Raw genomic sequence first — 27,107 nt, forward strand, 5'->3', positions numbered from 1 at the left:
GATACTTTGAAAGAAAACAATGAAGAGGCTTTGCCAATGTTCACAGAAAGTTCCGGTCGCGTTGGGACTGGAAAGTACAGCAGGTTGTGTGCGCTCTTCCCTGCCCATGGGCACTTCTGCCCTTCCTGCCAGGCTGGAAAGAGCTTCTGAAAGTGGGAAAGCTTTGGGGTGCTTCCAAAATGAAATGTTTCCTCTTTCCAAACCTGGTTTTGACTTTTCTTAAAAGCTAAAATGCCATTTGAAAACTGAAAAACATTGACGTACAGTCTGGGGGTGGGCTGGGTGCGGACGAGATTTCTAGAAGGGTAAGGTAACCCTCCCCAGAAACAGTAAGATTGCTTCAAGTTGAACAATGCTAGAGGTTTTAACCAAAATGTGGCATTTCAGGTAAATGTAATTGTTCCCTTCAATTGAATTCAAACCCATTTTTCCTCCTATTTCAGTTCAGACACCTGAAGAAACCTGTTGGGGGCTAAGAGACCAATATTGTGCTCTAGTAGCTTTTGACGTTTGTGGTTTTGTTATTCACAGTCAGTTAAGAATAGAGCTTTATGTGTTGAGTACAAAAATACAGACTTTTGAATGTATCAGGGGAAAAAAAAAAAAAAAGGCAGCAAGCAACCAGCTTTTCCAAACCAGAAATTACCAACAGAAAATGGCTGCTTTTGCTGCTGAAGAATTTATCACCCGTTCCATTGTGGGCTCAGCAGAGCTGGCTGGTACAGTGGCATGGGCACACGAGGTCATGCCAGAGACATTGACCCCGGGGCAACAAAGTGAGGTTTCTGCAGACCTTGTTCTCTGCCCTGCTCTTCCTTTTCACATAGCTGAGAGCTTACCTGCGAACCAAACCTTCCCTTTCTCTGCTCATGAGAAAACAATCACCTGTTTGTTTATTGCTATACAGTTCAAACAGACTCTGATAACGCTGAATTCTTTTGTTGTGAGTGTAAGTGGTAAAAGGGAGTAAGTTACCATATGCACAGTCCTGATTACATTCATCAATTCATGTGTTTCAGTGAGAGAGGTTTGTGGGGTTTTTTTGAGCTAAAAAATAAAGAGGGGTGGAGGGGTTCTTTTGACCTGAGTCAGAACTACCTGCAAATATTTTCTCAATTATTTATTTCAAAAGCAATTATCTTTAAAAAACTACACAATTACTTTCCTCATAAACACAGTTGATGACATCCGGAAAAGGTATTTGGTTGGCTTCTTTACATAGTCTTTTTCTAGATGATCTACACGGGTTCTGAAAATGTGAAGAAACACTTCAAAACAAAATGCCGATTGGAAGTATCTCTGTGCTTGAACAAAAGACCACAAATACAGGAAATGAAAATGTGCATTAATTTGTTATCACTTCATTATTCGCTGCTTCTCTGGTAATATTTCAAAAAACTAGTTGTTGCTGATTTTTTCCTATTGTTACAGTTCTCCCTTTTAAATGTCTTAAGTACTTTGCTGAGTGCTTTACAAAGAGAGAAACATCATTATCCCCGACACTAAAAGCCGTACAGAGGAGCCCGGTGCCCTGTAGAAATCCCCTGCCCTCCTGGCGCGGGCCCAGGGCTCCCGGTGTCTGCTCGCTGGAGCGGCACAGCTCCCACTGAGCCTGCCCTTCCACAAGAAACCACAAGATTGGTTTAACGTTGTGGGCAGATACAGTGTTAACTCGCTTCTTTTTGCTTTATTTTTACTGTAAATGCTGTGGGTATGGTCCTGTTCGTAAAAGCAACACGTTTAGCTGCTCCCTGCAAGTTTGGTTTCAGATAAAATGGAGTTAAATCAGGCTGTTTTCCAAATGCTGCATGTTCAGTTTTACTTGTCTTCATTTTCTTCCCCGTTCAACCACTTCACCAGCCAACTGCTACTGCATTCTGCTTTTGTCTCTGGAGAATCAGCAGTGCTGACTCCCAGCAGGTTGTCAGAACGCCTGAAAGAAGTTATCTTACCCTCCAAATCTGACACAAAAATGAGATGTTATTTCTAATTGTCTTTCTCACTTTTCCTCTCCAGCCCTTCGGGGCTCGCCTCTTCCCATCCTCCAGTTTCCTTTTCCACCCCTGTGCTTGGCAGGGATCCCCACCCCATTCTGCTGTTTCAATAGCCAGAGCTCTACAAAACTTCTTGCTTTCCCTCACCCTTGACAGTAGGAAAGCGGCGTTGGCTGTTGCTCCCAGGGAGAACGCTGCCACCCTCAGAACTCCCCTGATGGCCACGCCGTGCAGGTCACCCGCGTGAGCTCATGGCCTGATCGCATGGCGTTGCGTGAGCTTTTACTGTGACATGTTCTCATGGGCAGTCTGTTCAAGCCTGAATTACTGAAATCTGGAGATGGCACATCCCCGTAGCTCCTTACACCCTGCATGGCAGCTGTGCCTGAGCTCAGGTGCTGGCAGCAGCCAAGCCCCGGCAGCAGCTGCTCTGGAAGGGGTAACATGCCGTGCACTGGGGACACCATCACCCACCTGCTGGCTTATGCCTTGTCCCTGGGCCCTTCTTGCGCTAGCGAAATTTATATTGATAGCCCTGCCTTCTGGTGATGGTGTTACTGTAGCTACATGCCCAGCTGCCAAGAGCTTTCACTCCTGAAGCCGCGTAAGTGGTGAAGTCACCAACCTCACCCCCATGGAGACCCACACGGGCAGTTCCATGGACTGTTCACTCATCACTGGCAAACGTGCCCTGGTGGTGGCAACACCTGTGGGGACCCAGATGGCCCCAGCACCCCCTGTACCACTGGGGTGCCCTGCACAGCTGGGGTGTCCTGCACCACGGGGGGATCCTGCACTGCTGCAGAACCAGCCGGGACCGGGAGGCAGCACACCCGTGGGCCAGGGACACAGCCTGAGGGATGTCCCCTGCTCGGGGAGGTGTTTATGTGCTGGTCTGTGCGAGTGCCACGACCAAACGGGACATGTCACACCGGGGACACCACACAGCCCCTGCTCGGCGTGTTCGGCCATCTTCATGGGATCCCATCCTCTGCTTTCTGTGTCTCCTGAGAGGGGCTGAGTGGTTCTCACAGCAGCCCCCCGGTTTTGGCCCCGTCGCTCCCCACCCGCGCTGCCTCCGAGCGCCCCAACTCCGGCGCCCCCCTTGCAGGTGTCCCATCCTCCCCGCCGGCAGGGGGCGCCCTCGTGCGCACGGCGGCGGGGCGGGGCGGAGCCTGTAGGAACCGGCATCCCCCGCCCGGGGCGCCGCTGGTGGGCGGGGCGGAGCCGGGTGGGCGGAGCCGCCCCGAGACTCGCCGGGGCCGCCGGCGGAGCAGGAAATGGAGGCGTGAGGGGCCGGAGGTTCCCGCGCCGCAGGGCTGACCCGGGGCTCTCCCGCCGCCCTCCCCGGACGGGCCCCGCCGCGGCTGCGGGGCCGGGCGCTTCCGCCCGCCTCAGCCGGCTCCGCGCCCCGCCCCCGCCGCGGGGCCGGCATGTGAGGCTGCCCGGCGGCGGCGCCTCCCTGCGCGGCTGGGCCGGCGCGGCCCCCGCACCGCTGCTCGCAGCCCGCGGGAGGGGAGGCCCGGTCCGGCCCTGCCCCCCGGCCGCCGCCCCGGAGCGGAGCGGTGGATGGGGCAGCGCGGCCGGCGCTGGGGACGATGCCGCGGAAGGAGCTGCCGCTGCCCGAGGGCTGGGAGGAGGCGCGGGACTACGACGGGAAGGTGTACTACATCGACCACGGTAGCCGCACCACCAGCTGGGTCGACCCCCGCGACAGGTGGGCGGCGGCGGGGCGCGGGGGAGACGCGGCTCCGGGGCCCTTTCGCTTCCCCGAGGTGGGTGGGATCCCCGCGGGCAGAGCTGTGCCCGAGCCCGGCGCCTCCGCTCCTCGCTCTCGAGTTGCCCGGTCGGTCGCTGCCGCCGTCCCTCGGCTCCCGCCGGGCTCCCGGCCCCGGTTCTGCTCCGCGGGAGGGAGCGCAGCGCGATCGCCTCGTTACCCGCGGCCGGGCGCTGGGCTCCAGCCTGCTGCTCGGGAGGAGAGGGGCGGAGGGCGATCAGTGAGGGCGGTTGTTGTTTTGTCCTTCACATCTCCCTACCCACCTCCTTTCCCCTCTCCAGACATCTTGCAAATCTGCAGCGCACGCTGCCGTCGCGGGGGAGGGGAACGCAGGTGCCACCAGAGCGGTGACGGCTCCTTCCCCCTCCCCAGCCCCGCTCATACCCCTGAGAGCAGCGGTGGCTCTTTGGAGTAGGTTGGACTGACGAAGTGGGGTGAGGGGGTGTCGGTGGGTCGGACCCTGCGTGGTGTCCCACCTGTGCAAGCCGTTCCATGGCATGGGTGAGCGTGGGGATTACTGAGATCGCCCACTTCAGGGTGTGTTTCTGATCATCCTTCTGCTTCCCAGCAGCCTCCTCTTGCTCCCACTTTCTCTAGTGAGCTCTTTCCCTATATTGCTCACTTTAAAAAGTAGGAGAAACAGCAGACAGTCTGCTGTTCAAGAGCCAGGTCATTTTCCAAGCAACGCTCTGTCCTGGCACGTTCTGGCTCCATCCTTGAGGCAGTTACAGCGAGCCAGCATACGGCTGCTCGAGCATGCGGGAAGCTCAACTTCTGGATCACTGTTGAAATCGCAGGTTTCTGAATTTCAAGTTTAACGCTGTGTTAGCTGAAGGTCCCAGACCCACAGACTCAAAAAAATCCATCTTGATGCGCTGGAAATTCCAACAATCTGAAGATGCGATTTGTCATAGGTAAATTTTACACGCTTCCTCCGTCTGACAGTGTTTTCCTTGTTGTAGGGCAGCCGGTGTGATTTCTGGATTTGTTTTCCTTTCTTCCCCTTGCTCCAGGAATCAGTTCCTTGAGGGAGCTTCCATTGCTGGCAGGATGTCAGTACTTTGCCTTCTTTCCAGTTCTGCTTAGATGCTTTTTTTGTTAGGCATGGAAGTGAATGATTGTCTGATTTTACAAGATTTTAAACAGTGTTCTGCATTCCAGGAATAATCCTTGTGTGTGCTGTACACAAATATAACCTGCTGCTGGGTGGGGGTTTGGAACTTGTTTTGAGGCTTCTGTTTCAGTAATGTGGTCAAGAAGAGCTAATAACAGGGTTGTTTCAAGGTGTATTTTTTAACCTTCATAAATCAATACAAGCTTAAATTAGGAGTGTTTTCCCATCGTCATTATGTTGTTACAGAGAATGAAGACAGCGAGAAACCTGATAGGCCTAATAGCGGCTTATAAAAATTCTCATCTGTCTGTGGTTAGTGATTCAAAAATGACAGAAAAGACTAAATGGGTGCTTTATTTACACATGTGTACTGAGCTGTCGCAGAAACATTACCTACTCCCCACTGTTAAAGGAGAATATTCAAACGCATACTGATAAGTCATATCACATGACATTTGTTGTGCACATAGAAATACACCTGAATACACATGGCCCCGACAAGCTTTGAATCTGAGTCATCTTCTAGTAGCACTACCAAGAAAACAAGCTGAATTAGACGGTCCTCCTGAAAATCCTCAAGGCTTTGAAAAGCTTATTGGTCCAACGCTAGAATAACTGACACAGCACTTCCCCATCACCTGGGGGTCCCTGTGCTTGTTTGAGTTGAAGCACCGCTCTGGCAAAATCGCAGGAAGGGAGTTTCTTTTTCAACTGTCTGCAAAAACCTGCTGATGGGGAATTTCTGATCTGCTCAAGTCATAAGTGAACTACTCCCTGCAGTAGTGAACTTGGGTTTATGAACTGCTTATTTTAAGGTTTTTTTAAGCGTATTTTAAGTTTAAATATTTTAAGCGTAGCCTTTTACAAGTCATGTTTAGAACTTCTGCACCTGAGAGGCTGCTTTGCGTATTTGTCCTCTGTTTGCTGTAGCTACGCATGCTGTCTTTTACTCAGTAAAACGCAGTAGATATCAGGAAACATGGATGTAAAACTGCAGGTTGGAGGAGTGTGGAGGAAGGTGCACATGGTAGGGCTCACTTTGAACCCAGCTGCGTGTCATTGGGACTGTACCTTTGTAATACCTGATCAGTTTATTCAGGGAGCAACAACTGGTAGCTAAAGATAGGGCACAGAGCTTTTTAAACCTTCCCTAAATCTTTCATTCTAGCTTAATTTAGTGGAAGTAAACTCGAGCAGGGATACCATCTAGCTTCAGGGCATGGGCTTGACCATTGTTTTTGTGACAACAGTTGGTGTCAGCTTTGCAGCCCTGTTAAGGGAGGTTGGTTTAATGGGAAGCAGGCCTGGCAGGGACAAATGGGGGTGTTGGCAGCAAGGGGTGGAAGGTGGGATCTCATCTGGTCTCGGACTGTGTGAAATCAAAAGCTGGGCTGGTGGTTTTCCAGCTCCTGTAATGCATGGCACAAGTCCTGCAGATGGGCTGGGGGTAAGGGGACCATTAGACTTGGCTGGTAGGAGGTCACTGGCACCTGGTGGCATCTCACTCTCCTGCAGAGCTGACTTGAGTGATGCTCAGACACCTGAAGTCTGGATTGAAGCAACCGCAGGTCAGTACATTTTTGCCTCATACCCTTTAAGGGTATACGAGACTTCAGAGCAGTTCTGGGAAGCCTGTGGATGTTAGAGCATTTTGGGAAATCATCTAAGGTTCAGTAATCTGGAGAATTTTGTGACTTAACTGTTACTGTGCTTGTGGTATGGTGTAAGAGAAAGGAATCAAGGTACCTTGTAGGCAGGAATTTCAGGTTAAAAAGCTGTAAGGTAGTTCTAGTGACCATGTGGGGAAAAAAACCCCAAACTACTGTGTTTTTCCTTCTGTAAAAGGAAGCTCACATAGCTGAATTTTTTTGTAGATTTGTTTGAAATGAGATAATTCAAGACTTGGATACAGTATAATTGGAGATCAAACCTTCCTGAGCTAGGGGAGGAAATTTGTCATTCCTGGTTTTAGAAAAAAGCATGATCTTTCAGGTATGCACCAGTACATACCATTTGGTAAAACATATGGGAGACTTGTCCCAGCTGCTTTCTTAACACAGAGGGTGCGTCTGCACTATAAGCTGCTGTGCTGCTAAGCAAATAGAAAATAAGAATGTCTCAGAAACGTTAGCAGCAGCTGCTGCCTGTTCTTAAACACCCATATGAATCAGGAATTGCAGTAAGAGTGCCCCAGATGAGATTTTCCTTTCATCAGGTGTGAGGTTAAAGGTGTGTATCTGGGTTTATGTGGGTTCCTTGAGTTCTTTACACCAGGCTTAGGCAACCTCTACTCTTCCTCAAACTATCTTGGAAGATCATAGTTTTTTCTCTCTTCTCTTTGTGTTTCAACCCAGAAGCTTCCTGATTGTACCAAGGATTTGGAGATGCCTGGTAACCTGTCCCGATCTCCAGTACTTGTGTTGTCATACTCATCCTGCTGGCATGATGCTGTAAACAGTTTTTTCTATTTTTTTACTGAACTTCTCATTTTACCCCAATCACTAGGCTCCTATTGAGAGGGAAAGCTGGTGAAATGGGAGCCCTTCTAGCTTGAGCTTGGTGAAGCTGCTAAACAGCAGCAGATGTTTTCAGTTTCAGGAGGCAGCAGTGCCTCAATTGGTGGCCCTTCAATTTTTTAGGGCTCTTAGTGATGTAAAGGGTTGGAGATGTTAGTTAAATGAAAGCCTAGATACCGCAGTTGCTCCCTGAAATCCCCTCCTACTCCGTATGGAGGTTTTTCCAGTTTGAACCCACAGAGCAGAGCTCTGGTAAAGAGAATTAGGGAAGCGACTTGCCAAGGCTTGGGGCCAATATGTGCCAATGTACATGTTGTCACATGTAGAAGACTTAGTGCTTTCAAAATAGTTAGGGCTGCCTATTTATAGAGGAAGATTCAGGCTTGCTGAGCCTGAGGATCTAAGTGAACAAAAGCTAGGTGTGTCATATGGAGAGCACAATCATCTTGCTGTGCCCCTCTAGGTCTGCCTTCTAGGCTCGATGTGAAATACTGCAGCGTATTTTGCCTTCTCTATGATCCTGATCCTGAAGCTTTTCATCCCCAGTCTGCTCTTCATGTTTGTTATCCAAACTTCCTGTATGAAAGATTTAGAAATGTGATCATCATGTTAAAATTCCCCATCTAACCGTCCACTACTTGGATTATAGCATAATTATAATCCCTGGAATAAGCTAAATATAGCTAACTTAAATGTGCGAGTTTTCCAAAATAAAGGGGTGAGAAGAAATGAAGTGAAAAGCAGGAAGAGTAAAAGGAGCTGTGGTTTTCTGTAGGTGAATATCAGTAAGCATAAGGGGAAGAGAGAAGAATTCTCGAAGATGGAGCATTTCTCTTCTGCAGCTTCTTCGCTGGTCCCTGGCAGCAGTGTGGGTCGTGCAGCTGAAGGCTGCTAGTTTGGTGCCAAACACCCTGCCATATGTATGTGAATCTGCTGCTTTCTCACGTTTGCGTTCCCCAAAATAGCTGACTATTTTATAAAGAACAGACAGTTCAGTGTATGCCCACAGATACCGTTTATAACCATTTTCCATGAGTGCAGAAGTGAGTGATGGAAATGTGGTCTTTATAGTCATCTAAATGCCATCTCTGGGAGCAGGTGTTTTAATGTGGAGGACTTGTGCTGTTCTTACAACTTTTCCCCCACAGTAAACGAAAATTAATTGGTTTATATAAGTGCTAATATATAGGGAAACAGGCAGTAAGTAAGGTTGTGATACTTCAATTTTTTTTTCATTTGTTAGTATCAAGAGTCTTCCAAGATGAATTAATGCAAGCTGCACCCGTGATTGGAGAAAGTGGATTAGAGCTGAAATCAGTCAGACCTCTTCAGTTATGAAAAATCAAATTTTATTGTTGGTGTTGTTTGGTTTTAGGTTTTGATTATTTTGGTGGTTTTTGTTTGTTTGTTTGGTGTTTTTTTTGTTTGGTTGGTTTTTTGTGGGGGTGATTTGTGGGTTTTGTGTGTCTGTATGTTATGGTAGGATGTGTTGCCAGCTTTGGAGGCTGCAGGCGCTGCCTCCAGAGCCACGGTGCTTGCTCACTTGTGTGAACTCACTTGGAACTGGGGAGGGCAGCTGGATACAACAGGTATGATGCTTTTTAACAAGAGCATCTTTGCTAAAGGTTTTGTACGCACACGTGTGTAGCCGCAGAGGATGTTGGCAGTGGCTTTAGGACTACTAAAAGCATTATTTTATCTTACTTCCCTATGGAACATGAAGAAAATGAAAAATGTGGAGCTTTGCTCAGCTCAGCAGCTTTTCAATGCATCTTGGGGAATTCTAAGTCTTAAAAGATCAGAACTGCTTTTGAAGAAGTCTCTGTAAATCATATTGTTTAGAAATATGTAGGTTGAGCTTCATCTTCTGCTTTGACAAGGTCATCTTGCTCACGAGATCAGTCCTTTAATTTTGCCTCAAAGACTGATGACTTGTGAAGTTAGTGACACTGTCACAGATGGGAAACTTATTTGTCAAGGGGATCAACAATTCCATCCCTATGTAGGTCATGTATTTTCCAATCAAAGTGGAATGGCAGAAAATTGGCTAGTAAATCCCAGCAGCTGTGGGTATGGCAGGCGGGAGGTGGCCGCCGTGTAGGTGACCTGGGGCAGGAGCTGATGGGCACCTGAAGCTGCTGCCAGAGGAAAGTTCTGTATCGCTGCAGGGAGCAAGGGCCAGAAATGGGTCTGCCTGAAAAATGTTATTTTATTGTCTGGGTTTATTTCACAGAAACAGTTGATCCAGGTTGTGTATGTGTGTGAAGAACTCATGAGGGGCTGCGGGAGCGGAGCTGGTGCTGGTGGCAGCCCAGGAATGCTGCTGAGGGGACACTTGGGAAGCTGTCCCCAGGCACTTGACCTGGGCAGGCTCTCTGCCAGCCTGGCTGGGGAGGTGTTCCAAAGCTGGAGGTGCTCAGCTTTGCCCCCTGATTTCTGGCTGAGTTCTACTGGGAGAGTGGATTTTCACTTGCTGGAGCCCGGATGAACCCAGCAGCGGGGTAGAGCATCTCCTAAAGGTGTAATTCACGCTGATGTCTTCATAGCTAGTACAGTTACAGGAAGATGAGTTTGTAGCAACCTTTTCCATGTCTGGATGTGATTTAAATTCCTCTAGCTTGTGCCAGAAAATTTGTAGGAAAACATGTGAAAAAACTTTAAAGAAATAACTTGTTCCTGAAGTGATGTGTAGTAAGTGGCCAAGGGTGGTCCTGTCACTGACCTTCCACACCACATTTTCAGACTGAGCTCTTATCTCAGTTACTGGAGGAATCTATTATTAAATGATTGAATCATATTCTGTGTTCCTGAAGGTGACCACCGTCACCGCCTGCAGCGCGTTCCTGCCCGCCTTACTGGGACTCAGCTCCGCTCCCGTTCTGCTGGGATTGAAATGTTCTGGGCTTGACTTGGCAGATGGTTGTGTCAGGTATGGGGAAGCTTAAAGTCTTTTGCAAAGAGGGAGAGAGATGGTGCCGCTGTTTTGGGAAAGCCTTGCTGATGTTCTTCCTGTGCAGGGGCTGTTTGAACCTGGTGGCCTGGAGTGCCCCTCCAGCGGGGCAAGTATTAGTTGGGAAAAAATACATGAATAAAGGGGTGGCAGCAGCTAGGCAAAGTCAGGTGGAGGTGTGTGGGCTGGTGCTACTCCATACACATATGAGAACTGTGTAGATTGACCACTTCCTTGGAGAGGAGTAACTGTTGTGTTGGCTGGTTGCCATTCATGAGACCTGTGTAGTAAGGTTACGTGCTTTGCTTGTAGTAATGAAGACTTAGCTCTAACTGCTCAAATAAAACCCAGAGTTCTTGTTCACAGAGCTTAACGTTGCCGCTCCCCCCTCTCTTTCAAGCTACATGCATAGATAATTGGCTGAACAAACAACAGACAAAACTGTTCCCAATAGAATAATAACTGCTTTTCACTGCCACTCATCCAGTCAAGTGACATCTGGAAGACTCTCTGGGTAGTCACAGGAGGTTTGGTGTGTAGCAGGAAGATGCAAAGAAGCCAAATCCTACAGCTGTCAGTGTTTTCTGTTTTTTCGTGCTTTTGGATGGGTTCTGCTGGCTTGGTTTGTTCTCTGTTTATGCTGGTGCTTATGGCTTCCACCCCAGCCACAATGTTCTGCAACATAAGTAACCAACACATTTAAAAAGCAGATTAATTGCTTTCTCAATCTTATAGAGGTGCTGTGGGGATTAATTAGTTCTGACAAAGTGCTTTCTGGCTGGGATGTCAAGCTGATGTTTCAAGACTAATGGTATTGTTGAGTGAGACTATTTAGTTCTCCTCAAATGCCTAATCACTGTTTTAGAAGAATTTACTCTGAGGAGGAAAGCTTTATTGATTTAAAGCACGCAGTAAACAGTATTGATTTGCAAAAGACAGTCATTCATATCTGCTCTATGCAGAATTGAGATGTGAGGTGGTCACGTAACTATTTTGAGCGAAAATGTAAGTGAAACTATTGCTTAAACGACCCTGTAGAAACTTGCAAATTTCTTATCCATGACTTAAAACTGCTTTGATAATCTTGTGCTCAGAACAAGGGCAGTCCCTTAAGGAGAGGGCTCTCTGCTGTTTCATCCCTCACAACCCTGCCACAGGGAGGACGGCCTGCAGAGGAACCGCAGCGGCCAAAATAATCTTCTAGACCCTTAGAGTGGCATGGAAAACACAGCGCAAAACTGCTCTGTAAAGCTGCGCTGTGGATAACTTTGCAGTTAATTTTGCTTGTGCCAGGCACAACTTTTGATTTCACGTGGCATCTGAGTGTCTGCAGCTGCTGGAAGACATAGCAGTGGCCCAGCCGCACAGGCTGCCCCCTGGTCCCTGCAGCCCCCATGCCATCCTGGGCACAGATCCTGCGGGATGTCCTGTGAGGGGCCTGGGCAGGTTGGCATCGGTGATCTGTTGGACCATGGCACCCAGCCCCTGAGGGCATGGGAAGAGTTGTCTCGGTGACAGCTTCATCGGGCTCTTGGAGTTCTTGTAGTTGGACTGTTTGAAAGATGGAGTGTGGTTTTGAGCTGCTTATCCAAATTATCTCAAAGGGAGCTTGCGTGGGGATGATAATGGAAAGTATTTGACTGTTACATGTGATGCAGCTCTGCACATTATCCAGTCTGTTTCCTGTGTAGTGTCTCAGACTGGTGGCCTGTCTGGGTGCTGCTGGGTCACTCAGCCTGATTCAGGCTGTGGAGAAGCTTGTAGTGACCCCTGTGGGAGGTGGAGATGATGCTACTCATTTGGTGGAACGGGCTTCCTCTGCAGCTGCTGAAATGCAAGGGAGGTGCATGGGTGAGAGTGGGGAGGCAGGCAGCACCCCAGAAGATGACCTTCCCCAGGAGGAACTCTTCAGCCTGTCTGCTGCCTGTTCCACTGGGCTCCTGTGCTTCTCTGGGGGCTTGTAGGGATTTCCGAGGCAGCACATGAGGGCTGTGCTGCTGCATCTTGTGTCTCAGATCTACTGGATGTGACAGTTCTGCTTCAACAGCGCACATGGGGTAAGGTCCGTGCTCAATTAGTGATGCTGCTCTGGTGTGTAACAGCTGTTTGCAGTGCTCTTTAGACAGACTTTTGCTGTTCACGCCTGACCTTTGTTCAGAATGGTGCCACTTCCATTCCTTAGCATCTGATGTGACTTTGGTTCTTCTGGTTGCTGCTTATGACTTGTGCTGTTGATGGGAACTGGAGTGGCTCGGCTCATCAGAGACCTTCCTTCTTTGAAGGTCTCCGAGCTGCAGCAGCTTATGTGCTCTTCAGGATTTTTCCAGATGCTCCCTGTGACTAGTGGAGTGATGCTAACGATGCAGCTCCATTGACTGCTGTTGCTCTTAATTCCTGTATAGCGGAGATGGAAGCTTTTCTCAAGGAAGAACTTGATATGTAAAGGAAGTATTTCTAAGATAAAAAGGTAAGGCTTGTCTAAATTAGGATGACCTGTACTGTGTATAGTGTTCCAGGTGATCTTTTCATATTGAATTGTGTTTTAGAAAAAGAATCCTTAACATGATAAGCATTTTTGTATTGTGGAGTTTTGACATGGTTAAACTTGAAATCAAATCAGCACTTAGAACAGACTTTTTTGTTGGAACGTGTATGTGGTGATGCTTGGGTGTATTTGATTAGTGGTGTGTGTTAACCCTGAGAGAATAAGGAGGTTGAACTCTTCTGCTCACTGTATTATTCAGCGTTTCTCGGCATCTGATCTCTCTCCACTTGAGTTGTCAGTTTACCCACTTGTTTAGATTTTTCTGAAATTCCTTGAAATCATCTCTGCATCCAGCTAACCTGAATAGCTTGTCAGCCCGCAAGGCAGCAAGCCAGACTTGTAATTTGTCTTTTCTTGTGTCACTAGTAAGTATTTCACACTGTAAGATCTAAGCATCAAAGTTAAACAATATGTAGCCTTCATGAGACACTATTTAATTCTTATGTGGACACATACAGAGAAGGCTTTAGGCTGCTTAACAGTTAGCTCTCAAGTAGGCAGATTTGTCCATAAAGAGATCTCCTTACAGTCCTCAGTGAGTGTATTTCTGCCTTATTTTAACCTACGTATGCAGGAAAGTGAAATGTCGTGGCTGCTCCCATGTCCCATGGCTTTCTGTGGCACCAAGGTTTTGCAAGATATCTTAGACTTCCTAATTTTTCTTTTTTGTTTTTTTTTTTAAGTTTGAATGTAGAAGCTTCCAGATTTAACCTAAATCTGGGATGTCAAATATCAATGTGATACTTTTTCAGTTGAGATGGTCTGTAATTCTGAATAATGGTAGATCTATTGACATATGTCATCTGTTAATTATTCAGAGCCTATCGTATGGCACTGCTTGCTTCTTATGCAACTGGCTCACTCGTAATTCAGTTTAGAGGGCATCTGCCATCACGGGCTTTGCTTGATGCTAAGGGAAGCATAACCTGAACATAAATACCTTTTTAAAGCACATGTTGTTTGCTTGCCTGATTTCTTGTACTACTTGGGCTCTACTCCTCACTACCTTTTTAAGATTTCTTTTTAGAAGAAGAATGCATGGGTGGAAAGGGAGGGGTATGTGGGCCAAGGAACCTGGCTTGGTCACTTGCAAAAGGGTTGCATGGACAAAAATCTCAGTTTGCAAAGGCGAATTTGCATCTGAACTGGTGACAGAGTCCTCCACTCAGGCTTGTTTTCATGCGTCCTTTGTAAATGCCACTCTTATCCCCAAAGCAAATGTTCTGTGTTGAATTTTCTCATCTTTATTCCCTATTTGTCCAGTAGTCTGTAGCTAATGCCCCACAGGGCTTCCTGGTTTGTTTTCTATTTGCTTCCCAGAGATGGGCTCCTAGAGTTTGGATGGTGGTTTGACAAGTCATGGTGCATCTCCAGCAGCTTAGACAGACTGGTGGTCCTTTCTAGTGGGGTCGCTGGGGGTCTTGAGTCAGCTCAAAGGCAGCTGATGCAGTTACTCCTCCGTATTTAGTGTTTTCTGTGTAGTAACAAAAATGAGACCAGTCCGAGTGGCAGTTAAGACCTGTGATTGTTCTGCTTGGAAATCTGCATGTGATGGAGCACTGAGTGTTGGTGAGTGTTTCTTTGCAATCAGATTTATTACAGAATAGATTTTCAGTGAAATAACCTAAATGAAATAATTTTAACAATGTCCTTTAAAGGCATTATTGTTTGAATTCCCCTGTGTAGTTGGGCTCCTCTCTGGACGACAGTAGTACCTCTTGCCATATTTGTTAAAGACCAGCTGAAATGCCACTTTGAACCAGGCAAGATACCTGATGAAAGGTGTAGGGAATAATGGAGTTATGTCAGTATGAATTAAGAATGTATGAATTAAGGATTTTACAATAAGAGTTTTATTATTTATGTTGCTTATGGAGGCTTTACTTCCATGAGCTAGTCCTGTCTTTGCAGTCGAAGGCAAGCTGTTGACCTGTCATTTCATGCCTTTGTATTCCCAGCTCTGATGCTCAGAGCTCTCCCTTTTCCAGTGATTGTTGCTTCTATTTTCTCTTTCCTAAGCAGTATGATGCTGTTGCTTAGTTCTCTTATGACCATACTTTATAAGGTCTCAAAAGCCTTTCATAAAGTAAGCATTTTGCCTGATGGGAGAAGGAGGTTTACAGAGTTTTTAAAAAAAAGGGCAAGAAATACACTGTAGATAATAGATTCCAAAAATGCAAATTTGTTTAAGCAACTCTTTAAAAAGAGGGGAGGGGGGATGGAATTGAAGATTAAAACCTCTGTTTGTATACATGTAGAAGCTGGAGGCAAAGCAATCCATTCATAAATATACAATAGGATTTATGTCATGGTGAGAAGTGCTACATGCATATTCATGTGTCATTTGCAAATCCTTTAGCGATTAAATACTTTACTGCAAACTCTAGAACTAAATAACCTTCTTGTTGAAATGAGATGTCCGAAGGCTCTAATGCTTCTCCAGGGGAGGGGAAAGGATGGGTGGTGTAATAGATCTGATACTCTAATTTTCACTCTATTAAAAGATTTTTGGTGTGCTTTGGGCATTATTTTATTAGAACAATCAGTAGTCTTGAACAAAACGTGAAGCAGAGACTTGCAAGAAATATTGTAAAGCTCTTCAAGTTAAGTAAAGCAAATAGACTTGGAAACTTGTTAGGATGTTTTTCTCAAATGATTTTAATGTCAAATATTTTTGTCTAAACTTTCATATCCTGTAGGTAAGGAAAGAGGCAGACGAGTAATAGAGCTTGGAGTTGAAAGTAGTAGCCTTTGTGTAAGTGAAGTGAATTGCCTTTAAAGACTGTAGCCTCCGTTCTTCATTTGACATTAACAATGAATAAGAATATACTGTTACTGATGTTTTTGGTTTTCAAAAGCTTTAAAGTATTATAGACAACATATATACCTTGAACATAATGCATGTGGAACAATATTGCTATAGAATAACTGTTTCTTGCAGCTTGGTGTGTTGTGGCTGGTGAAGGCTCAGTGACAGCATGGAGTGTCTGAGTACGGTGGGTGATGTGATGGGTTTGTTTTGCCCTTCAGTCATCAGACTAAATGGTTTTCTGCACATGGCACAGCTACTGACAGGCAGCCCAATGGAAGACCAGCATATGCCTCTCGTAGAGCTGTGATAAGATAAGGTTGGGACCTGCCACTTGCCATGCAGTTTGGATTTTTTGGATTAAAGTTCTGCTCAGTTCTTAAAACTGAACTTAGGCACGTTTGGTTACACCGGCCTAAATTCTCAGTTTGCCCTTTGGGAAAGCTGTGGTTTATTCCTGTATCTGCACCATCACAAAGTGTTGCTTACTGCTCTCTCCTGGCGTTCCTGATGAACTGTTCCTTTTTGTGTCTTTATGAGCTCTTTCTCCTTTGTGCATCAGGTTTGCATTGGGAATAACACTATGTCCATACTGGATGGGAAAAGCCAGCTAGGTTCTCGTGTTCTTGCCTCCCCACTGAGGTTATTTCTTTTAAGAAAGTTGTTTTGTCTGATTTAGCTTTCCTGCTCCCGTTTTGTAACTGCCCACTTCTGGGATGCTTTGATTCAACCGAACAACAAAACAGGGCAATGCACTCAATTCACTAAGGACTTTATATGCATTTTTCTGGCTGGCACAGGTGTAACAAATTGCCCTTTTAGTCCTGTTTACTTGTTTTTCTCATTCGGTCGCAGGTAGTTTCTGCTCCTTGGTGATCAGAGAAGAGCCCTGGATTCCCTGTTGCTGTCTTGCATTGTGATGAGGGAGGCATGTAGCAGAGGTGATGTCCCCTTGGCGCCTGGGGGCTCTGCACTACAAAGCTTTACTTTGGTTGATTTGAAATAACGTTTCAAGGTAACTGTGGAAAGCTGTTGCTTTTACAATGAGCACTGAGGATTTGCTATCATGTGCCATGTCAGAGCATCAGTGTGTCTAAGCTGATGGCTAGTCACGCAAGGGGATGGAAATGCAGCACTGGGTACTTGGAAGAATATAAATTGGTTTGTCCATAGAAAGGACAAAATTGGGGTAAACAAACCCAGTCTGTCTGAAACTGAACCCAGAGTAGTTGACTTCTTGTCTTTATATGGTGGGAAATGGGCTTAACCCATTAAGCCGTTCAGGTGCAGACCAGGGAATGGCTGAGGTGTGAGGTGTGATGTTTCTGGTTGCTGGGAGGCTGCGTGAGCCCGTTTCATGCCAGTGTTGTGTATTACATGTTAATGAGGAAAAATAGAAGGGATTCATTTATTAACAAACCTCACTTCTTAAATGAGCACTGCTCAGGTAGGGGCTGGATGGGATATGAATTTATAGTGGTTTGTTGGTGTTTTGGTTTGGTTTGTGTTTTTTTTCATCTTGTTTTAGTAACTGTAAGAAATTGCCTCTGGATCCATCTCAAAAGAGTGCAGTGAACAGTATTGTAACCACTTGTACATTTACTGGTGGAAAAGCTAAAAAGCTTTGCCCTAGAGCTTGGTTGTGGCTGTAGCACATCATTTCATCTCGCCTCTTGTGCTGCTGCGGGTCTGGCCGTGGGCCTGAGCTCATTCCCGCTGGCATGGCTGGGGAACCACCAAGCCGTCCCACCACCAGAGGTGGCCGTTCCTCCGGCACTGGGGCACATGGTCTCCTCACTGAGCTGGCAGGCACACAGAAAACTGCTCCCCCTTTTTCTGGACACGGTTTCTGCTGCTGCAGTAAGCTGGAATGACCCACAGACTGTCTTTTGCAGCAGTGACCTGCCGGGCTGGTTCCTGCCAAGCGTGGGTCCCCTGGAAGCCCCGGCTCGCTCTGGAGCTGCGGTGGGTGCGGTTGTGCTGGGCTCGCCTGGCACCATGGGTGCTGAGCGGGGGTTCAGCCAGGTAGCCGTGGCATTCAGAGTTTGTCCTTCAAAGCAGACAGCTTAAATATCAGATTGATTGTTTCTCAGTGCTGGGGGCTGTAATTCCATCTGCTGTGATGCTGTGAAGGTGACACCTGCAAAGGTGTGTGCCTCTTTTTGGATGTCTTCCCTGTATCTGCTGCATGCATAACTGAAGGCACCATTTTACCTGCCTGTTGGCCTTGCTCAGCATCTGGTTGCTTGGGAGCCTAGCAAACACTTAACATTTTCCTCAAAATGCTGTTAGAGAGAATTTTGATGTCATATTTCATTCAGCCCAAGCACTGCAGCTTCTGCAGTGTCACTTATCCTTTGTCTTCTCTGGTCCGGAACAGTTGACGCATCTGTTTATGCCATTGATTTGGCAATTATTAGAAGGACATTGAATAAAGGACATTATTAATGGAAAGGAGGAGTGTTCAAAGACATCTGCCAGTAAGGTCTGTGTTTTTAATAGTCCCGCGGTTTTATCACTGATTCTGGAAATTGAGAGCAAGTTGATTCTCTGGGGTAGTCTGTAGTGAGCTTAAACATCCTGGACAAGGGCAACAGGAGTATTTAGTTTGCCAGAGAATTTCCACTTAAGTCTTTGCAGACAAGAAGAACTATGGATAATGATTTATTTAGCTGAGCTGATAGGAGTAAGTTAAAATATTTGTTGAGGGTTCTGCATTGATGATGTAGACTATTTTTTGGGTAGACATGAACAAAACTGATAAACTGCTTGCTGAAAAAATTACTGGCATGGGAATTGCATCTCATTTGGATGCTGATGGTGAAGTAGTATTCAGTTAAGCAGCACATTTCAACCCCGTGAGCTCTCATGGTGGCTTACTTAAGACCAGATACATGGTGCTGTAAGGCACAATGTCAGACCCATTAAACAGAGCTTCGACTTAAAAAGAAGAATGGAAATGAATAGCTGAGATATTTTAGGTAATTGCCCTGAGCAACAGTGATGGTCGTATTCTAACAGCTACAGTAAGTTATAAACAAGCTACAGTAAGTTATAAACAAGCTACAGCTGAGGCTGGATCAGGCAGCTGATAATTTGCAGGGTGCCTGGTGTAATTTGGTTGGAGAGCAGCGAATGGTGTGTGTGGGCTCTGTGTGCCCCAAACTCCCTTCCAGGGTGTGTTATGTACCCCCAGAGGTCTGATTCCCATTACACTTCCCACCTCCTCTGTTACTTTGGTTTTACCTGAAGTGTCTTGCTACAATTCACTGAGTAAGACTTGAAATAGGATTTTTACTCATTTGGCTGCTTCTTACCCTTTGCCAGCTACAAATGTTACAAAAACTAATTGTTATGGGGAAAATGATGTTATTGAGGGATCTTGGAAAAAAATAGTGTGTTACACTGAAAAAACAACCAGATTTTTCCTTTCTTTTGGATGGGTGGAAGAAGAGAAAACATGACTGAGATAAGCTGGACAAGAATGTGTTTCTGACAATGTCAGCTATACAGGGTTTCGATTTTGCGTAGGGAAGGCTGTCTCTGGAATAATTTGTTTTTCAGAACCTTGGTCTCCAAATTTCAAGGACAGGTACTGTTAAGGTAACTGGAGATGGGAACAACCTAAATGTATAGAGAGACATCCTGTTCTGGAATTTGACATCTCTCAACATATGAGCATCTCCTTCTGGAGGTGTTAGGTTGGAAATGCAGTGGTGGTAATTCAAATAGTCAAATTTGTTAGTACTTCCTTGTGTGAACAAGGTGGATGCATAAGAGCTGCAGATAGGAATTGAGTTGCTAATTCACTTGGCTTTTAAGTATGGCTTTTTGGAAAGTAATGCTGCCTCTTGGCCCATTCCTCTTGGTCAGGAGGGTGTGCTCTGCCTGATGTCCCTGGTGACCTGAGGCATTTTGTGCCCCACAGGAAAAATCTCAGTGTGAAATGTCATGTGCCTTAAAGCACCTGCAGATCCTGTGACTTGTTTGCTAGGTTGCTCTACAAGGAGGGCTTGTTTTGTGAAGGGAGCACAGGGGTGTCTACAGCATCTTTTCTTCCTGGTTTCATCCTTGTGTTGAAAACTGAAGGGGAGAAAACACCCTGTTACACGTGAGCAGATGCTGAGGCTTGATACAGCATAAAGAGATGTGATTTCCTGTCGCACCTTGCTAGGTTTGTGTGCTCTCTACTAGATTTTGAGAGCTTATTTTGACCAATGCGTGTTTTCCAAGACAAACCTGAAACTCTTAGCATTGGTGCCTTCTGCTGCTTCCGCTGACTTGCAGGGATGAGCAACATGTGAAAATGGAGGCGGTGTGACTTGACTCGTTACAAAGCCCCTGAATAATATTTTGTGCCTTATGCGCCAAGTGCTTGAAATCCTTCTGGTTTGGAATTTACATTAAATAATCAGGCTATGTGACAATGCATAAAATGCCGTGGCATTGTCTGTCTGGCAAACACCTGGGAGAGGGATCTTCATCAGCCTGAGCTTGGCCATCGAGTGGCTGCTGCCCCAGGAGCCGCGGTCCCTCCTGGCCAGGGGCCTTCTGCTGGGATTAAACTGGGACAGCCACTGGCTCCGGTGTTCGGCTCTTTGTCTCCACAACCCCTCACCTGCACTGCTGCTTTTTCCTCGCTGACATGCTTGCGGCGGGGGTGGGATGGCGAAGGGTAGGGTAGGGGAATAAGGGTTTTAAACATCGCTGGGGAAGCAACCGGGGGTCAGGCACAGCAGTCACTCTCGCAGGGCTCGGCTTTGTATTCAGATGTGCTGGCTGGCGAGCTGCAGACATTCCAGATACTTGTGTTCATTTTGGCCGTATCCAGGCATGCACTCACAAAGAGCAAGATGCGTGCAGTGAAGTATAAATCCCATCCCCTAATGGCTCAAAGCACTGTTGTGTGCGCATACATGCTTAACAGATTGTATAATTAGCTGGCTTTGTAAGCAGGCAGCATGTATGATTCTTCATTAGTTATCTCAAAATCTTACGTGGTGTGAGGCATGTCTGCGGGTCTGTAAGCTGTTGTATCCATGCTCCCCAGCCCTGGCACCATCGCCTCTGCCTTTCCTCTGAGCCCTTGGCTGCCCGACTGGTTTGGCTGGCCACTCTGGGCTGTGGGGACAGGGTGACAGGAGCTGGCCCCAAAGGCAGCCTCCGTGTAGCACCCTTGAAAACAGGCTCACCGTGCATCCATGTGCTTCAGCGTGTGCAACCAGAGCCCCTCTCTTGGCCCCATGAGTTTGATTAGATTTTGGCCCAGGCTGCAGCCTGGTTTTATGTGAAATATTTAATTAAGAAATGTTAATCCTGGAGGTCACAAGCCTCATTTGCAGAGTTATCCTGACCCTGCAGCACACAGGCTGCTGGCAGAGCAGCTGCGGTGCTGTGAGAGGTGTTGCCGAAGCCCAGGACCGGCTGCGGGCGAGTAGGAAGGCTGGGCGGCGCGGCCGGGGTGTGCTGCTGCGGAGGAATGCGACAGGTTGTGCCGGTGTCCGGGAGACGCGGAGGGTGGGAACGCATAGCAGGGCCCAGGGCTGCATGCTTGGGATTTCATCGGAGCTGGGGAGGAGCCGGGAGGGAGGCGAACATGACCTTGAGAATCCTTATCGAGATGAAAAGGTGCAGTCAGCAAGCACATTCCTCTGCCGGCTGCGCTGACAGCGAGCGCTGCGGCTGCACTGAGCTCAGCAAACAGCTCCTTGTCGTGGCTGCAGGAGATCACTCCTGTGGCCAGCGGCGGGGCGTCCGTCAGTCCCACGGCAAGGCTGCTGTGATCTAAGGGTGTGAATAAATCGAATGGATCAGCTTCTAAAGTTGACTGTTTCTATGCACTTCATTTATTTGTACTAATGAGTCTGAAGGCAGTAGCAAGGCAAAGGTTGGCAGCTGGAGAAGGAAGGCCACTTGAGAGGACCAATTTTAACTATGATTCCATGGCAAATAAAGCTCATCTGTGAGTGTGGTGACCAGAAGTCTGGTGAGCAGCTAGAGTTGGGTTATGGTTGGACTTGATGATCCTGAGGGTCTCTTCCAACCGAAATGATTCTATTCTATGACTTGTTTGCCAGCTTCATTCTTGTTCTGAGCTCAGTGCCTCAACCCCAGCTTTCACTTGCCATGATACTTGATTAAGATGAATGTAACAATTCTTCTTTTCTTTGAAATTATTCAGCTTGTAAGGCCAGGATGAAACACAGCCTGTTTTCTTGGGATTCAGCTCCTTTGCTTCCTAATGTAGAGCAATTATATGGTGGTACTGAAGCAGATGTCATGGCTGTCGTATGAGCCAGGGGCTCGAATGAGGTACAGAACCTTTGGAGACTTGAACCTACCTTTTTTGACAGGCTATCATTAGAAACCTTGAAGCTGCTAGTAATGAAATGATAACAGCCAGGCATTCAGTGACGATGAAAACTGAGGAGAGAGGAGCGTTAAATGCCAACCCACCCACATCTTCGCAGTGCAGTGTGTGACCTGGGTTTCTGAGGAGTGAATTCGTGCAGGACCACCTGCTTGCTGCTTGTCTTCTCACAAGGACCTGCATCTCAGTCACTTAACGTGGGTGTGGGAGGTCTTGTGTGCTCTCATTAGCTCTGTCACTTCCAGTGCTGAATGGCCAGTATCACTGGGCTGAAACTCTTTCCTGTACTATCACATTGATGCCAGTGAGGGTATAATGTCATCACCAAAACCAGAATTTAGTCTTCAGGGGCTACTCTGATTTTTATTTTATTTTGTTTTATAAAAAGTTGCAATATTTTGCTCTTCTCCGAGAGGGAATGCTGTAAATTTGGGCTTTTTTTTTTAAATGTGGAAGAAGATTACCACTCTTTGCCAAAGTTTGGAAGCTTTGCCAACAGAGTTGACTCTCTGGAAGAGCAAGAGACTGACTATGGAGAAAGACAAATTTGATAACAGTGAGAAGCGTCAGCACACCAAAGCAAAGCAAATACACAAAGCCCATTGACAATTGATGCCTTTTGTTTAGAGTATTTCTCTTATGAGAAATATTTCAAAGTATGTTTTATTGCTTCCAAAGAGATTTAGAGTAGTTGACTTTGCTGTCAGGACTTGATAATCTTTCAAGGTTCAAATGAGTTTTACACACCTGTTGTAACTGTGTATGAGGAAGAAGGTGGGGGTGGGAGAAGGAGGGACACAGTGATATCAGAAAGACAATTAATCTAAGGTAGCTTTAGTCACCTTCACCAGAGTATATTGGAAAGAGGAAGATTGTTCCTTGGGGAGGAGGTCCCTGTGCTCTCTTCTCCTACACTGCAGTAAAATAGTGGCTAAATATGAATAGTAAGACTATGTAAGGTGTGTCTCTGACACATACCTAGACCATGAGGTGTGAGCAGCAGTGATGAAGTGGTACCTATGCCGAGTCTTTGCTTAGTGGAAAGAAATGCTGTGTGTTTAGAACTGAGGAATAACTGAAAAGCTTTTGATATCTGGTATGTCTGTGAAAGTCTGTTGGATGCTTAAAAAAAATATATGATACACTGCTTTAGGTAGAATCTTGGTTAACTGGCTCTGGCCAAAACATATAGCAGTCTCTTCTCCACAAGGCTTTTACGGCAAAATACCTGTCAGTTACCCCATGGCAAAAGATGACACTTTCACACACATTTGAAGGCGACACCTTGTTTTTTTTTGCAGCTAGTTAGAATTTGTGAGCAGGATATTGTTTATTGCTTGTATGTAACTGCTGAGCCCTTCTATATTTACATCCTCTTTGAACAACTGAAACCAATTACATCCATGAGCTTGTGTTCATTGAGATCCTCAGATAATACTCCCTGCAATAATATTTGAGTTGTAGACAGTCTTGGGAAATTAATTTTTCATAAGGAGTTTTCCCTTGAATTCTGAAAAACAATATGTTACTTCTGGGATTTGTCTCAATTTTTTAAAATTTTGAGTGAGAGTAAAATGTTGCTCCTGATCAGGAGATGAGGCAACTCAGCGTAATAAAACTTCTGCTGAATTCAAGGTTTACCATGTGCTTTCTCAGTCTCCTACACTGATGTAGAAAGCATTAGGAAAACTCCTTTATTTTTCCTGTGTGTGTGTGTATAAACTCTGTGCAGAGGAGGGAAGGAGCCCCGCCGGGGCGCTGAGCTGTGGTCCCCAGTCTCTGGCCTGTGGCTCTGCAGATGAGCTGTGTTCTTTCTCCCTGTGCGGATCACTGGGCGTGCAGACCTTCCGCAGGCTGCTCGGGGAAGGGGGATGCAGAGAGCAAGTGGTGTCATAACTTCTGTGTTAACACAAATTTAATCTGTTGGCAAAATGTATTGATAATGGAGCATTTGAAATAAATGATGTTTGTAAGAGTAAATCAATTAAACTCATTTGATGATGCAAATCTCATTTTTATTGTTCTCAAATCGCTGAAAAAACTTCAATAGTAGTTGATTTGTATTGACTCTCTTGCAGTGTGTGAAGTGCTGAGCTGTGTTTTGTGCTTTGTACAGTTCTCTCTATAAATGTGCGGTTTGGAATGATTTTTTTTGTGCCTTAACTACATAGTACATCAAGGCTTTGCTACTTTGGATGAAAAAGGCACCAAACCAATTAGCTTTAGACCTCCTCTTATGCTTCTAACTCTTTAAACCTCCTAAAACTTTATTCTCCTGAGGTTGTTCTCGACATCTGTTCTTGTTTTGACTTTTCTGTTTATTTTTATACATTATGACTTTTCAGGAACTGAGAAGGCATTGCATCAACACTAATAGCAACAGTAGTAGATAGTAAAGCTGATATTGTAAATTCCAGATGCTTATGTGCTTCAGCAGTCACCGTATCCATGAGCGGAGTGACATGTGACTTGGGCTTTCTCCTCTCTGGAGCTGGTGAGGTGCCATGCCCTGGTCTCCAAAAGCTGTCTTCAGTGCTAACCCGCAAGGCTGAGTCTCTTGACACAGTTTTGGTTTGCCCCTCTTGGAGGATATGGCATGGATTACCGTTTGCAGGGCAATGCTTATGCTTTAGTACGTGTAATACTGAATACATGAATACATGGTTGCTTTGCAACTAGAAGGATTTTTGTTTTTCTCTGTTCTCTGCTGCTCCAAGATCTTGACCAGGCATCTTCTCTAATTCAAGGCAGCCAGAAATATTCCTGTTCATACCTGGAACTGCTGAGTTTACAGCAGCATTGAAGGGGCTCATGTCCTCCTGTGGCTGCACTTGAACCCCTTGGGGGTTCCCTTGACTTGGTGGCTTCCCATGTGTAGCTGGATTCAGCTCTATCTGGACAAGATTTCCAAGTTGACAGGCAGCTGTCAGATCAGAGAGCAGTGAAGCAAGGTTTCCAGAACCCATGTAGGCATTGCATAAAAGCAAAGTGGCTGCAGCTGATCTGTCTTGGGGCACAGAGCAGCAGCAGCTGTGGTGATGCCCAGTTGCTCACCTGGACTGTGTTCTGCAGGTGATGCAGAACAAAGAGCCTGCTAGTGTTGCTGTTGGAAACATCAAATAGCTGTATAACTCAGTAAGAATGTTTATAATGCAGAAAGAGCAAGCTGGCAGTCTTACTGAAGCTGCTGTATGGAGTTAGCAATTAGCCCAATGCTAGCAGGTGGACCAGGGAGCAGCATACAATGTGCATGTAAAACAAGCCTCCTGTGCTTCCTTGGCCCCTAAATGCACTTCCATACTAGCAGTGCTTCATTTGTATATTGGGTAGACTGGGGAGCTTAGGTGAGTCCAGCAATTCTATCCCAGAGTTGTCTAGTTTCCCACTTCAAACACCATGTGAATTAAGGGCACAGGAGCTAGTAGTGTCGCAGGGGCTATTTGCTGTCCTGCTCTTTTTCACAGTAGAGATGGAACGTGCTGGGAAGAAATACAGCAGCATGCATTGCTTCTTGAAGAATTAAGGTTTTTAATCACCATACGTGAAGTGGCAGTTCAGTGCCTGATGAAGTCAGGTTGTGGGGTGAGCCACAAATCCATTCCCCTTTGTAGACACCCAGACTTGTCAGCGCTGCCTGTCCCTGCATGCCACCGGCCACGGGATAACGTGTTCCTGAACACTGAGCTACAGCAATTGTTCAGTACTTACCTCATTGCCAAAATCTCAAATATTTGCCTTTTTCTGACAGTAGCTGTTGGTTCCCTGCTATAGGAGCTCTATTGTGGTAGGGAGTCTGTCTTATACACCTCTTTATCTCGAGGCATCTTGCCAATGTAAACTGCTGCCACCCACACCACAGGCAGCCTTTCAGAGAAGTAGGAGTGCAGGCTGCAAGAACAGAGACAAGCCTTCCAGTTCATAATCTCTCAAATATGTCAATAAACTAGTCTAACTACTCTGTTGGGATGTTTGGGAGACAATTTACCCCTTCCTGGGAAGTGACCAGTCCCCTTCTTCGAGAACAGCCGAACCTGGGAATGAAGAGAGAGCTGACTTGGTGTTAGTTGATGTGCTCAGGCTGTGCAGGTGCCAAGGCTGCTTCTCATCCTAGGAGAACTGAAGGCAAACTTAAAAAAACAGTCTCAGCTATTTAAAACTAAAGACATTTGAATTACTTGCATGGTTAAATTCCAACTATTGCATGCTTTTAGTTTAGTAGTACTGCACTGTTCTCATGAAGTTGTACCTTACTCTTTTATATCTTTTCTGCTTAATGGGCTCAGGAAAACATGCAGGATATACAGGCTGGCAGGCAAGTTAATGTTGTGAGAAGCCTCAACTCCCATTTCCTGACCTTTTAACTTTGAACTATCCCAGGAATTTTGCATTTGAGTGATTAAGAAGGTATGACTGACCTCTTGCCTTTCTCCTGCTAGCAGAACCAGTTTGTTAATCGCTGGGAATGATCTAAAATCTGTAAGTGGTTTTTGATAGTCTTCTCGCAAGTAATAACTTAGTAGTTCTTTGCTTCCAGGGGTAAATGATCTGTACTGGAAAGAAATGCATGGGCAAAGCAGATCGTCAGTGTGTGCAAAGAAGAGCCTGTGAACATGCAGGCCCTTTCAAATGTGGACAGAACAAGCAAGCAGCAAACTGTTAGGCTGATACGTGCTCGTTGTGGCTGGTGAGGTGGGAAATTGTGTGTTACATAGCTTAATACTTCCAGGAATCTGTTTGAGTAATAGAAATGTATTACTACTAAAGGTATAAATGCATTTGTGTGTGGAATGCTTGAAATATGGGCTATCGCCTGACTTCAGGTGTCTTTGGTACCTCTTGATCTATTTTTTGTAGAATCTCCTTGGGCAGCATGTGACTTAATTACTGTAGAAAAAGAATTTGGATGTTACTCGCTCATTTGAAAGTAGAGGGTCTGCATTAGCAAATTACATAAAACTCAACATCTCAATCTCAATTATCAACAGCTCAACATAATGAGGTGCAGGGGTTATTTTTGTGTGCTGGCCAAAGA

At 46.1% G+C, this 27,107-nt stretch overlaps 1 protein-coding gene across 1 annotated transcript in view; it reads left to right on the forward strand.

Moving 5' to 3' along the window:
- Positions 1-3,404: 3,404 nt before the first annotated feature.
- Positions 3,405-27,107, forward strand: part of WWC1 (WW and C2 domain containing 1) — a 66,633-nt gene continuing 42,930 nt past the window's right edge. The window contains exon 1 of the mRNA XM_082063685.1: positions 3,405-3,711. Within this exon, the coding sequence (XP_081919811.1) occupies positions 3,593-3,711 (119 nt within the window). The 5' untranslated portion in view covers positions 3,405-3,592. The remainder of the gene's footprint in view (positions 3,712-27,107) is intronic.

This window comes from Streptopelia decaocto, assembly GCF_964273445.1.
Source record: "Streptopelia decaocto genome assembly, chromosome: 12".
NCBI lineage: Eukaryota > Metazoa > Chordata > Aves > Columbiformes > Columbidae > Streptopelia > Streptopelia decaocto.